Source organism: Amphiura filiformis, chromosome 3 (assembly GCF_039555335.1).
Source record: "Amphiura filiformis chromosome 3, Afil_fr2py, whole genome shotgun sequence".
NCBI lineage: Eukaryota > Metazoa > Echinodermata > Ophiuroidea > Amphilepidida > Amphiuridae > Amphiura > Amphiura filiformis.
In genome coordinates, this window is record NC_092630.1 from 11,387,542 (window position 1) to 11,404,376 (window position 16,835).

The 16,835-nt window shown below is 37.2% G+C and overlaps 1 protein-coding gene across 3 annotated transcripts in view; it reads right to left on the bottom strand.

Moving 5' to 3' along the window:
• Positions 1 to 16,285, bottom strand: part of LOC140148029 (catalase-like) — a 38,816-nt gene extending 22,531 nt beyond the window's left edge. For all 3 annotated transcript variants that reach the window (XR_011858436.1, XM_072169864.1, XM_072169863.1), the window contains exons 1-3: positions 16,210 to 16,285; positions 12,101 to 12,271; positions 2,744 to 2,918 (exon numbers count right to left, since the gene is read on the bottom strand). Coding sequence is in view for 2 of the 3 variants with exons in the window: in XM_072169864.1 (XP_072025965.1) it covers positions 2,744 to 2,918; positions 12,101 to 12,271; positions 16,210 to 16,215 (352 nt within the window). In the remaining variant the exon portion in view is untranslated. The remainder of the gene's footprint in view (positions 1 to 2,743; positions 2,919 to 12,100; positions 12,272 to 16,209) is intronic.
• Between the last annotated feature and the right edge of the window lie 550 nt (positions 16,286 to 16,835).

Below are 16,835 nucleotides of genomic sequence, written 5' to 3' on the forward strand. Positions count from 1 at the left end.
CTCAAATATGCAAATTTCCTGCTATGGCCAAGAGCTCGCATTATATGTTAAGACAATTTAAGGTTTTAAATTCGGGTTCCCAAATATCTTGCATGTGTAAGGGGGGCAAAGATTTTTTGGCACGTCAAAAAGGGGGGGCAAAGGTTTTTTGGCACGTCGATCAGCTAATAATCTGACTTGCTGAATTTTTCATCCTGCTTATACAGATATTATTTTGGTAGGGAGTATACACTTCTCTGAATTTTAGGCTGGAGGCACTAAAATCCTATTCAAGTATTTTCTGGTGAAATGCATGTGGGTCTGCTTAAAACTGAAAATGATGGACGGACCTGAGAAACAGCAAGATTAGTGTTAGCAAGAGAATGAATTTGAATCATGCCGATTGCAATTATGGGGGGGATGCAAAAGACACATTTAATGGAAAAGTTTTTTTTTTTTAAACGTCTGGTTGATGCATTTAGGTGTCATTTATTTTAGTACAGGTAGCTCAGTGCACTTTTTTAAAGTTTGTTTTTTATTTGCATCAAAGCCATCACCCAAACATCATAAATATTAGAAAATTATGATAAAAAAAAATATAATAGGGGTGTGTTTTATCAAACACTTGTAAAGGTGGTACATTTCAGATAAAATCCTGCTTAGGGGTACCAGAGAGATGTTACATCTTCTCTGGGAGTACCTTTTGGATGCAATCCTCAATCCTGCATGCTTATGGGATAAAATTTGTTGCAAAACCAGGTTAAATTCCTATTTAGGAGTGTGTTTTGCCATTTACTGCATATACATAATCAAAAATACTGACAATCATTTGGTGCATAAATACAACAAGATTTGCTGTACCTGTCTTTTACACCTGAGTGGCTTGGGCAACAGAAGCCATGTTCACACAGGCCCCACCTTCATGTTTGTTTAAACACGGAGGTAGTGCAAGGTCGATCCTTTAACACAGATATACTTGTTCACACAGTCCCTTCCCACTGAGCTTAACGCTAAGCATTGCTAGAGCTAACATTGTATGATTGCTCAGTGTTAGATATAGACACAGTTATTTCTCAGTGGTAACACTAGAGGTAGCTTAGTGTTAACTCTAAGCCCGTCTGAACACATCTAGAGTTGGATTTTGGAAAGAAACCTAGAGTTGTTCACTGCTGTCAAAACCACTACCCTGGGTAGATATGCTGTCTTATTTGTCAAGTGCATTAAACCATGAATACAATACTTTTCACACACAAAAATTGATTGTTTCTTCATTACACCACAGTCCACACCCACCTTAGTGTACAATTATTGAAAGCTAGTCTTGTATAACATTGAACATTTCTGAAATCAGTTGCGAAGAAGTTGCTTTCCAATTGTGTAAAGATTCAACTGAAACATAATACCTTTTTAGCATTACGGCCTACGTGTAAACCTTGAACCTTGATACAGGGCACTGGGATATTCCAGTTGAAATCCATATGCCCTCTATAGAAGGGTATGGATCAAAATTTTCCAAAAGTTTTCAACGCACGTTTAACATATAGGTAGTGTTACGCGTTACGGTGACACCAAAAGAAAGCGATCAGGGCACATACCCACAACACCACCCACTAACTAAACTACTGCAATAACAACAATCATAACAACAGCCATTTCATTCTTTTATTTTGAATTCCATTTTTCGTTGACCCCTCTTTTTATCCACCATCATTTCGGCGCCACCTAATGTTGCGCCCAGGGCATGTATGCCCCTTGTTATGCCACTGCTGGCCATGGATGAGACCGATAATCAGGTTAATCAGCTTTAACCCTAACACCCCAGGGGCTTTTTGGCGACAGGAAGGGAAAGAAGGAAGGAATAAAGAGGTGCTCTGGGTGGGATTGAACCCGAGACCCTCACATACCAAGCACTTGGTTGGCGACACTTTGCCATGGGTTTTGGGCTGGCCTGGCCAGCAAAAGCATGCCTACATATCACTTAGGGCGATTGCGTCATCACACCACATGGGATGCACACACGAACAGCGCATAATATCAAGTAGTATTTGCGTATTAGGGTTAAGGGATCCAAAATGAGCGTTTATTGCGTCTCGACAGTATTTTTTTTGTGGGACATGAGAGCACCTCAGACCTATCGAATTGCATTCTGAATACAAAGCATGTCTTTCTGATATCAAATAATTTTCATTTTTTTCAAATCACAATATAATACAAATTTTATGACAAATTATAAAAATTTGATATTTTTTCAAATTTTGATATATAACAGTCCTCGAAGTAAATTATATAAATCTAATGATATATTCTTAAAGTGTATGTAGCAGGGAGGAAAAGCCTGACGGTCAATTGAAAATTTTGACCTTTCATATTGAAGATATGGATTTTTTCCCAAAAGACCTAATTTTTTTGGTGTTTTGGGAAAAAAATCCATATCTTCAATACTAAAGGTCAAAATTTTCAATTGATCGTCAGCTTTTCATCCCACCTACATACACTTTAAGTATAAATCAGCAGATTTATAAAGTTTACTTCAAGTACTGTTAAATATCAAAAATATCAATTTTTAATGATTTGCCATAAAATGTGTATCAAATTGCTAATTTCAAAAAAAACAAAATTATTTGATATCAGAATGACATTCTTCAGTATTCAGAATGCAATTCGATATGTCTGATGTGCTCTAATGTCCCAAAATAAATACTGTCCAAACGCAATTCATACCCCAGCCCTTAATGTGACCTCATGTACAGTACAATGCACTTACCAGCACCCTTAGCATGTACAACTCTTTCAGGAATCCTCTCCCTTTGAAAGTGTGCCATTTCATCTTGGAATGTGAAGTCCTGTAGGAGGATGGGTCCACGAGGACCTACCGTCAAACTGGCTGTCTTGTTGTCGATGGGACATCCTGTCGACTGGGTCATGCGCTCTGTGCGGCCCTGTATGAAACAAAAGAACGAATCATGTAAAATTACAATAACATTGTTAAGTATTGCAACATCTTAACCCTGCTTTTTTCTCCAGGGGTTGTGCATTTAATTATGAGCCTCTCGCATGGGGGTAAAAAAGGGGTCAACCAATTTGTGGCAGGGCAAAGGGGGGGGGGCAATTTTTGGCAAGTCTAAAGTATGCCAAGAACTATATTAAAACTTGACAAACAATAAAATACATCTAGGAAGAGTGTAAGCTCATTTTCCCGGGATAACTTTGAACTAAAAATTATGCTTGGTTATCAATGATGGTATTTTATGCAGGACTGCTAAATTAATTTTCCTATTTGCCTAATTTTGGCCTGGTTGATCATGATCTCCTATTTGTTTTGACCCTGGTTTTGACCATGCACATATCAAGAACTTGCTAATTTTATCAGCATCATTTCAAAGTTTGTTTGTTTGTTTACCCTATGCTAATCCATGGAAAATCCATGGACCATTCCAAGCTCATACTAACAAGAAATGTCTTTAAAAAAGACGGCGCAGTGATTGAAGAAAAAATGTTGGATTTCACATTCACTGGGAGGAAAGTTTGTATTAATATGTTTGTTTTCTTTATTTTGTCTTAAAAACCCACAAGGAGGGCACAAATTTATATGCTAAGTACTTAGTTCATTTCTTGGTATACTTAATAAAAAAATGTTTTGATGACATTTACTTAAAATGAAGAACACGTTCTCAAGTTTGTACTTAACATAAATGAGTTAAAAAGTTTTATGCATTTGAGCCTGTAATAAGGAATCCTGGATAGCAAGTGTAGGCTAATAAAATGCATGCTCAATCAATTTACAAAATTAACTCTGGCACTTTAACATGTTGTGTAGGAACTTTAGAACACAACTGCTGCAGCAAATAAATAAGGACAAGGTTGATATATTAAATCATGTATAAATGGCCAATAATGACAATATACATGTGTGCAATATCATGACACAGCTGAATTTTCCCTTTTTACTTCAAGTGCTAATTTTCGCGCATGTAATTTTTCGAGCTTTGAACTACATTGCTTGTTTTCGAGCTTTGAACTACATTGCTTGTTTTTAATTTTGCGATTTTGAGTTTTCTTACATGTACATTAAAAAGACACATTTGCATGTTTTTATTTTCATGTTAGCTATGTTGTGCGCGAAAAGCACAAAAACTAATATACCACGAAAAATGTCCACTTTTACAGTATTTGATTGTTGGCAGACACAGCCTTGACTGTTGCCATGACCTCAATGTAAACACACTATATTGGAATCCAGCCATATTCATGATAATGTAATCTTGCTATATAATATAGGAAATCACAAGACTTGCATGTACATATAACATGGTAGAAAGTACTGGACTGGAGTGTATACATTTGGTAACATGCTGACCCATAACCAGAGGGAATGCATATCAGCTTCCGCCCAAAATCCAGCAAAATGTCTACTTTTTTTGGAAAAAGGTGCAAATTTTGAAGAACAATTCACATAGGGCCATTGGGGCGGGGAGTTACAGTCCTACATTTTGTAAGTCATCACCACCCTCATATCCTGGCTACATGCCTAGTTATATGATTTTTAAAAACAATGCAAGGGAATGAGGTGTTCAAAGGATATAATGACCTGTCTGCAGTAGGTGAAGCAGCCAAAAAAAAAATCAATTTTCATTATCTAAATCAATATATTATTGAAAAATAACACTTTGATGCTTTGCAAAATTTCATTCAACAAACCATATACCGTACTTTGAAAACAAGCTTGATTTAAATGAGTTATGATATGTGTATGTTTTACAAACGTGTTGTTGTTTCAGCCCTCTTTGCAACATAACTCAAGAACCACAGGACCTACAAAAGTATATCTGGGATATTTGAATTCTTCTACACACTAGCTATGAATTGATCAATGCAATTTTTGCCAAAGCTCACTACCATTCCCAAGATGCTGTGAACAAAACAGCACAATTTATAAACAAAATCAGGATATAGATGACCAAGTTTATACTTATTGATACTAGATATCCACATCTGATCAAGATTTTTATAAGGCCATAGCCCAATTGCTATGCCTCATCCTCGTAACCCCAGACTTTATCGGAAGTGGTCAAGATTTTGGTATCCTCAGTAGTACCATGATTAGGCCGTTGTGTTGCCCTCAACCGCCCTACCTAAATCCTGAAAAATCAGAATCGGCATTTTTTTTTTTTTTTGAATGATGATTTTTACAGATTTGTTCAAAAAATCAATATTTTTCACTTGAAATTAATATTTTATTGAAAGACTAGTCTTTAATTGATGTCTAACAGGTATCCAGAAATCAAAATTGACAAATGTCCCCTAATTGAAGAAGCATTATTTAATATTTGAGGGGATTTAAAAAAAAATGAAGGTTTGAAAAAAGAAAAAAAAAAAAGAAAAGAAATCCAACCGTCCGACCCAACTTTCCCATTTTCCCACTTGAGGGCAACACAACAATATTTTTTTTGGCCTTACCCTGAAAGCTGAAAGTGTTATAGTGAGCAAATAAAAAATCTCTTAAAAAAGGGATGTGCTGGGACAAGTTGTTCACAATGAGTTCATCATATTACATGAAATGGTCAAAATAATTTTGAAATTCATGGGGAAAATTTGTTTTTTGTGAATCTCTCAAAACCAGACACTTTTTCCCAAATTCGGACAAAGAGTGTCCCCGTTGGTTGACCAATGTATTATTCTTTATATTATTCTATGGGGCTTTAAAAAGTATTCTATAGGGCAAGTCACCTTTTTAGCTCTTGTATTGAAAAACCAGCATGAAACTTATACAATTATTTGAACTGCATTATCTTTTCATCAACCACATTGTTGAAACATATATGGACAACACGGCTGAAAAAGAGTGAAAACAGTTTTAAAACTTTAAAAGAGCTATCTGCCGTGTGCATATTTTTCACTGTTTTTACTTTCAAAGTTTTTAAATAACAAGGAATTATTTTTTTCATAATGTTTTGAGAGAAAAATGGGCCAATGACAATTTTACTAATGTAAACAACATTTGAGACAAACATTCTGTTAAGGAGGAACAAATTCAAAACTGTGTCAATTATCAAATTTTGTATGTATTAGGCCTTCTTTCTTTGACATTCTTTTAATAAATATAAGAAAAAAAACTGATTAGCACTAAATGTAACTAGTACTTCACATGCCCCTTCCTTTTTTCTAGATGCTTTTCTGATGTATGAGCCCACACCTAAATTTTTGAAGCAGCAAGTTAATGTAGCTAGCTAGTATTTATGTAGGAAGCATGCGTGTGAGGTCAGCGTTTCGTTATCGCTTTGATCAGGAAGCACACACTATCCTGTGAGGATTCACAACCCTGAAGGCTCAATAAAACTTTCTCTTTCTCTCTTAACACAAAATAGTCTGTAATTGCTCTTACTTGGTAAGTTTTCATCATCACCACTCTGTAACATGTAATATAATATATCTAGTAACCTTTAAAAATGTAACAACTTACAAGTAAGATCCCCATAGCTGAGTGAGATCACAGCTAGACATAACATGATTTGCAATTTTTTTTTCAATATATAAATAATTTGTAAAAAAAAGCTCAAAACAAAAGGGAGAAAGAGATATAATTTTGCTATTAAAAAATATTTAATTTTTAAGAAAACTCACATCAAATTCAGAAAATGTTCAAAATATGGTATGTTTGCAAAACAGTTCCTGATTTTTTAAGGTTTCTGTGATTTCCTAAGGTAATTTACCCGAGCTTCAAAAAACACACACAAAAAAAACACTGACTGACCCCACTTGGCAAGTATGTCTGTCTGCAGTTTATTTTGTCACTTTTAACTATAATATGTGAGCTGCCACCATGAAATGAAAGTTGCAAATTGGTAGTTTTGAAATGCTCTAGCAAGGACATACTTCTGGCTTATACAGGTGTGCGGCAAACAAAGTCATCAACTCATTAGCCTGGAAGCCCTGGATGTCAACTTGCAACTTTATAATCATTTCGTTGTGGCAGCTCACATATTGTATCCGAATATCCACATATCCTTGTTTTGTTGGGACTGCAATTTATACGTCATTAAACCTGCCCCATCTCTGATGAAAGAATATATATGCTTCCCTATAAAAAAAACCCGAAATAATAAAGAAAGACTCAAATACCACAACATTTTAGAAATTAAAATAATAGAGTAAAACTTTGAAGGTATCAACAGGTCCATTACAGGAGTACAACAATGTGTTACAGCCTTACATGTACTTTAATCATCCCCTCCATAACATCCACCACAGAGGAACACTTCAATCAATTAATATCATAGAGGACATCCTTAAACTATTTCTAGAGGTAACAGCTATTTATAACCCCAGATCTGAAGATTGTTTTGGTTTTAAATCATAAATGGCCTCGTTTACAAGCTATTACCTTTTACTAGTGGTTGAAAAAATGTGCTTCAAAGACAAAGCTGTCGCACACTTCGGCAGTGCACATTTCATTTGTCTCGTAAAAATTGGAGAATTTCCCCTCAAGATAGTAAAAGCATTTTGTTGGGAAGAACTGTGCGATTAACACTATGAAATTTTGACTTTTGGGTATGGGAAAAAAAAAGAGCATTCTGAATTTTTTTTTTTTTTTGAGGGGGGGGGAAGGGACCTAATGATGATGATCAACCTTTTACATTTTTGTAATATATTAAAGTAGATAGAATAGCATGGAAAGGCAATCAATTCAAGTCTCTATTCTATATGTCTGTATAGTTTTAAATATTTATTCTTTTTAAAACAAAGGGACCTGGCAATACATCTCTACAATAAAACTTTTACCCATCTACCTTCTTACCAAATGCTGGAAAAAGAACACAGAGGCTGACAGAGCCATCTAAGTAACCCAAAAACAAATAGAACAAAACCTAAAGACACAAAATCAGAAAAACCTCGTAATTTGTGATAATAAACACTAAAACTGTGATCTTGTACTTGTTCACTGGAAAGTTTCTGATGTTAATTTCCTACAGGAAGATATGATTCAGTTGAAGCCTTCCTATATTACCATATAGCATGGAGGATCTCTCAGCATAGCCTAAGCCCCTTGTTCTACTTGATGAACTAGCGACTCAGCGAGTACGGCAGTTTTGTTCCAGTGCCAGTTTTGTATGCCCACACACGTAAAGAAAGTCACTGCCTCATCGCCAGATACAAAATTACCTAACTTGTATTCTACATTTAGTACATTCTCAGGTAAGCTGTTACCTGGGTACTTAACACAATCTCTAATCAATAGGTCTTGATACTTGACTTTGTATGTGTACATGTGTGTCAGTGACATGTGTATTCAGGTTGAGGTTGTGAAACGGTCGCTATGTGTCACTACAACAAACTAACGGTAATAACGATGACACAACAAACCATAATCCATGAAACATAATATGTGATGTGATCAAGCAAAATCAGTCGGAAGTCGGAAAAATTGATTTTGAGAAAGGAAGTATTTCCTTTTGTTCACAATTGTTTTGGAAACTCTTTAACTGCTCATATCTTTTAAACTGGTCGTCCAAACTCAATGGGATTTTCTGCAAAATGTAGCTTTGCAAATGCTATTTAAAATCCTACAAGAAACTGAAAATTGAATTTGTCCAACATCAGACTGATTTTGCTTGATCACACCACATATTAAGGGAAACAAGCCTTACACATGACAAATTGTTGTGAAAACCAGTCCATATTTGTCAAATTTTACATTTTTTTCTCAATCAATGGCTTTCCTTTTCAGGTCTATCAACAATTACACATGAATCCTGTTAATTAATCCAAAGTTTACATTTTGTACTAATTTAATCCTGTTGAAATTTTGTTGTACAAATGTATTGTAAATTTGTAACTTATTTGCAAAATTTCTAGAAAATTCAGTACGGTACAAAAGTTACATAAAGAATTAAATATTTATATGTAAAGGTCATGCTTGGCCAATCACATACACACAGGTGTACTGCCCGGCAAGCCTTGAAATAAGCAGACTGGAACCAGGAGCAATTCATTTGTTTGAACATTGCTCCTGGTTCACTGGGATTTTACCAGAACCAGGAGCAATTTCTGAAGAAACAGGAGCAATTTTAAAAAAAGTAATCCTTTTCTGCATATACAATAGCAGCACTACTGCATCAAGTGCAAAACTGGAACCAGGAGCAAATTGTTTTAGAAAATTGCTCCTGGTTCATGTGAATTTTATAAGGACCAGGAGCAATTGGTGGCTTTACGAGAGCAAATTTGCTCGCCGCGCCCGCTTATTTCAAGGCCTATTACTGGGCTATTCCAATTGAAATCCATTCACCCCTATTGATCAATCATGAGGCCATGACTTTAATCTTTCACACAGGGAGTGTCGATTTCAAATGGTGTTACCTAAATACATGACTTCATTTGGAATCTACACCCTTATGTAGGAGATTTTAAAAGGTCCTTAAAAGGTCCTTAAAAGGTCCTTAAAAGGTCATGTCTTCCATAGGGGGTGTATGGATATCAACTGGAATAGTCCAATGTCATGAGACATATCAATCCAAGGCACCTAAAAATACAAATTAACGAGTCGGATCACAAACCATGCATGTAGATTCTCATTCAATACTTGTATATATTGTATGTATAACGGAGGCTTGAAATTCCATAAATCAAATGTTCAAGGCCTATTCAGCAATTTGCTCATTCGGAAATCGTAAAAATTAACCAAATGCAGGTTTTTTTGCACCTTTGTCAATAGCATACAATGTATATGATGCTAGCATACATGTAGCTTGCTAATGGTGAAATCCACAGCTGTTTATTAAATAAAACAATTTTTGGCAAATTTATTCATTTCATAAACATATAATAGAATAGGATACTGTATTTGACATGAAATGGCAATATCTACTACTTTTAAAAAGTAGAGAAATTAGCTACAAATTAGCTACATGTTAATAAACATGATAAATGTGAACGGAGCTTCAACTTGGTCAATCACTGTTTTCCTCAATTTTTCGCAAATTTATTCATTTCATAAACACCTTCTTCTTCACTTTTATTTTAAGCAATTTAAATACAATTTCATTTTTAAAACTTTAGCTGGGATAACTGAATGGCTTTTAACCTTTGGCTATATAATACAATGTATGTCATACAAATAATTTTGAGGGAAATATTGTACTTGATTGGTCCAAACTGGGCACTTTTGAGTGGGAAAATGTGCCTAATTTATGTATTTTGGGGAAAGTTAGCATAGCGGCATTTTCACACTAAACTACTGGAAATTCATGTTTCAGGTGTGGTACTTCTAGCATACGATCTTAAAGGAGTATTTCGTGATCCTAGCATCCTATTTTTATGACAAGTTTCAGTAGATATCCATGAAAAATGCTTATTCCCAAAATTTCAGTTGATACAGATTTTGTGTTTGCGAGTTTAAAAGCATGATTATGTGTAATACATGTACACTGCTCCATAGGCCACTGTTGTAATTTTGAGGGGAAACCAAAATTTTTTGGTCAATATTTTTTCCAATTTTTCCCTAAGTTCATAATTTGTCCAATCTTGCACACAAATGTTAAAATGACCCATGTCTTATGGCTTTAAATGCAAGTAAGTACCGGTACACGTATAATTATACATCACCAAAAATGTTATTTTCAAGAAGCAAATTTCTAAAATGTAGGATTGTAGGTATAAAATAACTTTGCACCATCTGTTTTTGCAGCCATTGCATGAAATTGTGTGTAAGGTTCGTGTACGTATGTGCAAAAGTGTAGTCTGTATTTCCATACAATGCTCTAGCGGAGGTCAATAATGTTACGCAGATGTCCACTGCATGCTGTTTATTTTTGGCAAAATATCTAATTCTTGATAATGAGAGCCAACTTGAGTACGGTACGCAGACTACGCACATATATATTTGAATCGAGCGTACTGTGCAAAGTAGACTGCGGAACTCAGTCCTCAATGATAGTCAGTCACTTATCTTTTTGTCGTTATATGACTATCATTTGAGGACTGTGTTCTTCCCATACATCTTCCGAGGTGCAGTTTCAGACAATAGCTTGGGATTATTAGGGCAGAAGTTATCTTTTGAATTCTTTCATGACCATTGAAGCATAGTCAAGCCTGTCAAGGACACTCGGCGTGAATTGAAAGACCATGTCACTCGCCACAAAAGAATATCAAAGGTCATAATACACCAATTTGGTGTACTTCCGCGCCTCGGAAAATGATGTTTAAGGTTAGTGTCTGTATGCAAAGCAACACGCTTACTGTGCAAGCTCATTTTGAGAATTTACCAATCACCGTCTTTGGTCGCGCCATGTGTTGTTCCACAAAAAGTACACTAACGCAACAGCCCGGGGGGGGGGTAGGCCTACTCAAGTTTGGTTTTGGTAGGGACGTGCCGCTGAGATTTTGGAAGTAGACCCATAAATATACCATTTTTTCAAGAAATTTGGACCCATTGATATACCAAAAGTCAACATTTTCGGCCAAATTAACCCAAAATTGTCTTAGTTTTTACAAATTTTGGGAAAATTTTGAAAATTTTGGCTAGATTAAGGAAAAATTGGGCTGTTTTCGAAAAAATTAAGAAAATTTTGAAAAAAGGACCCATTCATATACCAAAATAGGCTTTGAAAAGGGGTCATTGATATACCTGAAGGCTGAAAATGCTACCAATGTTTGCGGCACGTCCCCGTATGGTCATTTGTACTGAGTACCCCCCCGGGCGCAACAGTACTGTACGCAGAAGGTACAATGTACATCCTCTCATGAGAATTAAATATTTTGCCTACACTACAGATAGTAAATAACCATGCATTGTGTTTAGCAAATATACACTGGTCTCATGCATCACTATGACAGTACCAGGGACATGAGGGATATGAGACATTAAAAAATTTAGCTCATTTATGAAGAAAACGAATGTTATTTTTAATGAAAATTTCATCAGTACAACAACATGCAACAATGATTGTACACGCAGCCACAGTTCAGCCAGGCTCAGTGACTTCAGTATACATGTAGGCCTACATGACATAAATGAAATCTGAGTGTAAACTGTGCTGTGCATCGCAATCCTTGTTTCGTATTAAAGTGCTATTCAATTGCAAGTAAAACTTTTTAGAGTTTTGCAAAATGGATTTTGTAAGCTTACCGCTTGTGACTTCTTCCACTCCTCCAATTGCCTCGATGCCTTATCCCTGTTCGCCATCTTGCTAGAAGTACAGAAATACGCTGATACTTGCGGACGAAATGATATCAAGTTCCTGGGTTGAGGTTGAGCGCTACGTAACAACACCAAGGCAGCTCTGCGACAACTACTGACCTGCAACAAGAACGAAATGAACGATTTGGTAATTTGTCAACACAGCACAGAGGCCAGGTCATGTGATGAGGTCATGTGTTTGGCCAATAAAAATAAAATGGTTTGTTTCTCATTCCGATTTAAAACGGGGTGCACCGTGCAGCAGGTGCAGTGCAATGCATGGTGCGCATGTAATGCCCGGATGTATTATGTTTTGATTTAATAATCGATATTTTGATTGATATAGGGACCTATTTGATTGATGTGATGTGATGTGATTGATTGTATTGATTGGTTGATTGGTTGATTAATTGATTGATTGATTAATGTGTTGATTAGGTTAAATTATTGATATGTTGATTGATTGACCGATTGATTGATCTAGTGATTGATTGATATCGGCCTATTGATTGATATAGGCCTGTTGAATGATTGACAGTGGCTCTGGAGGGGGGGCCTGGGGGGCCCGACCCCCTCAATAATTTTGGTGAGGGGGACCAAGTACCCTAAGCCCCCCAATAATCTGAGGTAAAATTCCGATAATTTTAGGGTAAAATTAAAAATTTTAGGATACATTTCATAATTTTAAGGTAGGCCTAGTATTCATAATTTTAGGTAGGCCCTAGGCCTATAATTCAGGTAAGGTATAATTCATTCGCGCGGGAGAGGGACGCCCCTCCCGCAACCACCCCCTTCAGCGTTTCGCGTTCCCCATCAGGCCCAAAAATTGCCCCCCCCAATATTACAAATCTTCCGGAGCCTCTGATTGATTGCTTGATTAATTGGTTAGGCCTACCTGTGTGCCAAAAATCGAGCCCTTTTGGTTTACCTTCCCCTCCCCACCCCATCATTACTAACCCTGTGGGCTCATTATTACTGCCCAGCATCTTTGACCGTTCAATGTTTACGCCGCCCGCGTCTTTTCTTTGCTTTTACGGGCCCATAGACCTAAGGACCGTTCTCACAAACACTTATAACAGGGGGGGGGGGCTGATGCAAAAGACAATTTCATATATTTTTTTCAGGGCCCCCCTTTTTTGGCCATGAAAAATGAACGTCAACCCCGAGAAAAATTAAGGTGATATATTTTAAAGGGCCCCCTTTCAGAGGGATAAACATTTCCAGGCTCCCTTCTTAGGCTCAGGCTCCCCATTGCAATTGTTTGTGAATGGTCCCATAAGCATACTGTTTTAAATTGGTCGATTGAAATATTTCAATCCCGGGATTTTCAATCTTTTAAAGATTGTAAGGAAATAGATTGACAGATTAGTAGATTGAAATCGGAATACCCATCCGCCTCTATGATTCTGCCGTTCTGTCGATCTTATCAATTATAGAACCAATCCCGGGAAACCAATACTTGGTCACTTGAGTGCACATGCTTTCCTCACGGTGAGTTTGGGGCCTCCAAATTTTGGCTTGGCCCAGGACACACCGTCGACGTCCTATACGATAAATATAAATTTAATACTCCGTTGGTGAGCGGCGGGCGAGTGGTAGTGAGCGACAGGCGAGTGGTATTTCACTGAACGCAAGAAAAGGAGTTCTATCTGATTGGCTAGCAATCGATCGCTTAGGTCGCTCAGTAGTCAACTACAAACTCATGCATTCAATTCGATTGAAATCGATTATTCTATTATTGACGAAGATAAAGAGCGTGATAGTGTGTCAATAATGTACATTGTATTGCACCTGGTTTTACCAGCATTCCTTTATAAAATAATTTTCTCAAAGAGTTGAATATTATCAAAATTTTTACAGCGGATTTCAAATGTTTTACATCAAAATTGCAGTTAAACATATCCACAGCAAAATACCGGCCCTCACTAATTAGTACATTTAATTTCCAGTTAGTACATTTAAACGAAACCTGTGATTTACGTGACAACAAATAACATTTTCTTACAATAGAAATATCATATGGGATACTGATATGGTAGGCCGTAACCGCCACAACGTGGAGCTGCTACGCGTAGCTGACTTTTGTTCCGTGGAGCCAAATTGACCAATCATGTTAGAGTTTTTCATTACTCGGAGGTAAAACTGACCAATCAAGTACGACTTACTCATTACGTGAAGCGAATTTAGTCATTAAGAATTTGCCAGACGAGCTTCACGTAGTTGCAAGATATCCTCGGTCACGATAGTTATGATTCAAAAAGTAATTTATGAAAAGTACGAACCGACTTATTATTAAGATGGACATGCACTCACAAGAAACTCATACAGTATTGTACACAACTATATAGCTAGGCAGAGTGGTGGTAAACCATGCACACAATTCTGCGATCTGCAGTGTATCGCCGGGAGCTGATTTGTACATCTTGCGCGGCGTGGCCTGCGGAATTCGACCTTCAGCAAACCAGTTCGGATTTACTTTATATACTAGTAGTAGGCCATACATACTGTAGTTACGGTACTGCTCGTTTTCCTATACACAATACTCAGTGCGCTCACCATTGACGCGTGACCTAGTGTATGTTAGAAGTATTATGCCATTGCCTATATGACGTCACTGTGTAAAAAATAACCAGTCAATATTTAAAGTATTCTCTGAAATTCTAGAAAATATAGTTTTATAACATTTCCTAAATTTTTAGCTAATTTAGGTGTTTGGAAATATTGGTACTTTTGTGTTTTAGGAAGGATATGTAAACGACAGATAACACCAAAAAATATGAACAAATTTTTTCTAAACCGTGTTAAGTCTGCAAACCATTATGCTTCTCATTTTCAAGAACGCTGGTTAACAATAAGCAGACTATTGTCTCATTTCGTAAACAAAAGCCCAGACAGTATTGTTACCTTGCGTTCGCTTTATACTCATTCACCCAACTGAAACTATAATACCAGCTCATTGTTCATTGCACAGGTAAAACAGACACAAGTGCAGTGTGTATTTAACCAGAGAAGATCTGATGTAACATAGTTGAGCTGTTTTCATTGAGTGTTATCTTGGTTTAATAGCTTTTAATGGGGTTTAAGTCCTTCAAAGGTCGTGGTGAATTCTACTGTAGACATGACTGCATCATGATTATTTTAAAGTCAACAACATTCAACAATATGATCACCGTGATAGTATGACAGTATCAGTACCGTGGTGTCAGTGATCCTGGCCTGACACAGTAGACAAACAAACAAACACGCCACACACATGGCACATGCATGCAAGGTAACATTGACTATACACTAATCAAACAATGGTATTGATCCTGTACAACTGTTTGTGGTTTATTTACATTCGATTCATTTAAAATCCACATAGTAAACATTAATTTTGGCAAGAGTTTTCTCTCTCTGGAACGATGATGCATCAACTGGCTCCGCGTAATGAAAAGATCTAACATGATTGGTCAATTTAGCTCCGCGAAGCGAAAATTAAAGCTACGCGTAGCAGCTCCACGTTGTGGCGGTTACGGCCAGCCATATACTGATCATGCGAAAATCGTAAAACATAGAATAGAAACAGTGTGGCCGGCTCTCAAAATCTCAAATTGTATGCATAGCCTGAGTCGCACGGCCTATCTCGAACAAAATAGCTCAAAATCACCATGCGTAGTTGTTGAAAAACGTGAGGATTTATCGTACTACCACGGCAATTTTTAACACGAAGATATAGGGATGATGACGGTGTGCAGGACCCCATAAAGATAAATCCGGCCCTGCTATTGAGGGCCTGAGCTGGGCTGGGGTCTATGCACAAAACAAGTTAGACAGTCTATATAACTTACCCGGTCGGGTACTCTTTGTTTTACCTCGTTATTTATACCTCACCCCCTGGGACCTCACCAGGTTTATAAAAAAGTTGTTTTGTGAATTCGGGCCTAGGGTTCTATTCCTCGGTTCTTAACTACCTAACCTGGATAGCATAGGCTTATACTTTCAAATAATGTAAATGCTTTACGTACTACGCACACCACCATAGGCCCCTGCAGGTCCTACACGTAGACTTATCTTACCAGCATATCACACCACAGGTGGAAGTTGGTACCAAAGAGATCGGTGCCTGGTAGCAACACAATGATATACCATTTAGACGAGACCTATGTACTGTGCACAGGTCAATAATAGTTCGGATTCAAAAGCAGGCAGGCCTACAGTAAAATACCCATACACTATAACAATAAGATAATGTCCCCCAATATTTTGCAAGGAGAGGTGGTCAATACAATCCCCCCCTCCCCCAATGCTGACGCCTGTATTTGGGTTTCTGACCAAAAACCTCATTGGCCATTTTTGCCCCAAATGTAAAAAGTTTTGCGCGCGCATTTACCATGAACTTTATTCCGTCGCAAGGTGCTGCACTATTATACTTCAAGATATTTTTTGAACCCCATACCCAGTGTCATAAGAAATACGCCATGTGGAATCCCGGGTGTGGAAATTCTCTAGGAAGTTGGGCAATATAGACCCGCTCAGGCCCGTACGCAGGAATTTTTTTTTGGGGGTGCTGATTTTGAAAAAGTGGACTTTTCCCAGGGGGGGGCGATTTTGTGAAAAGTGGACTTTCTTCCCAAAATTTGGACCCTTTTTTGACCATTTGTGCGACTGCCCCCTGCGTACGGACCTGGACCCGCTTCTTACC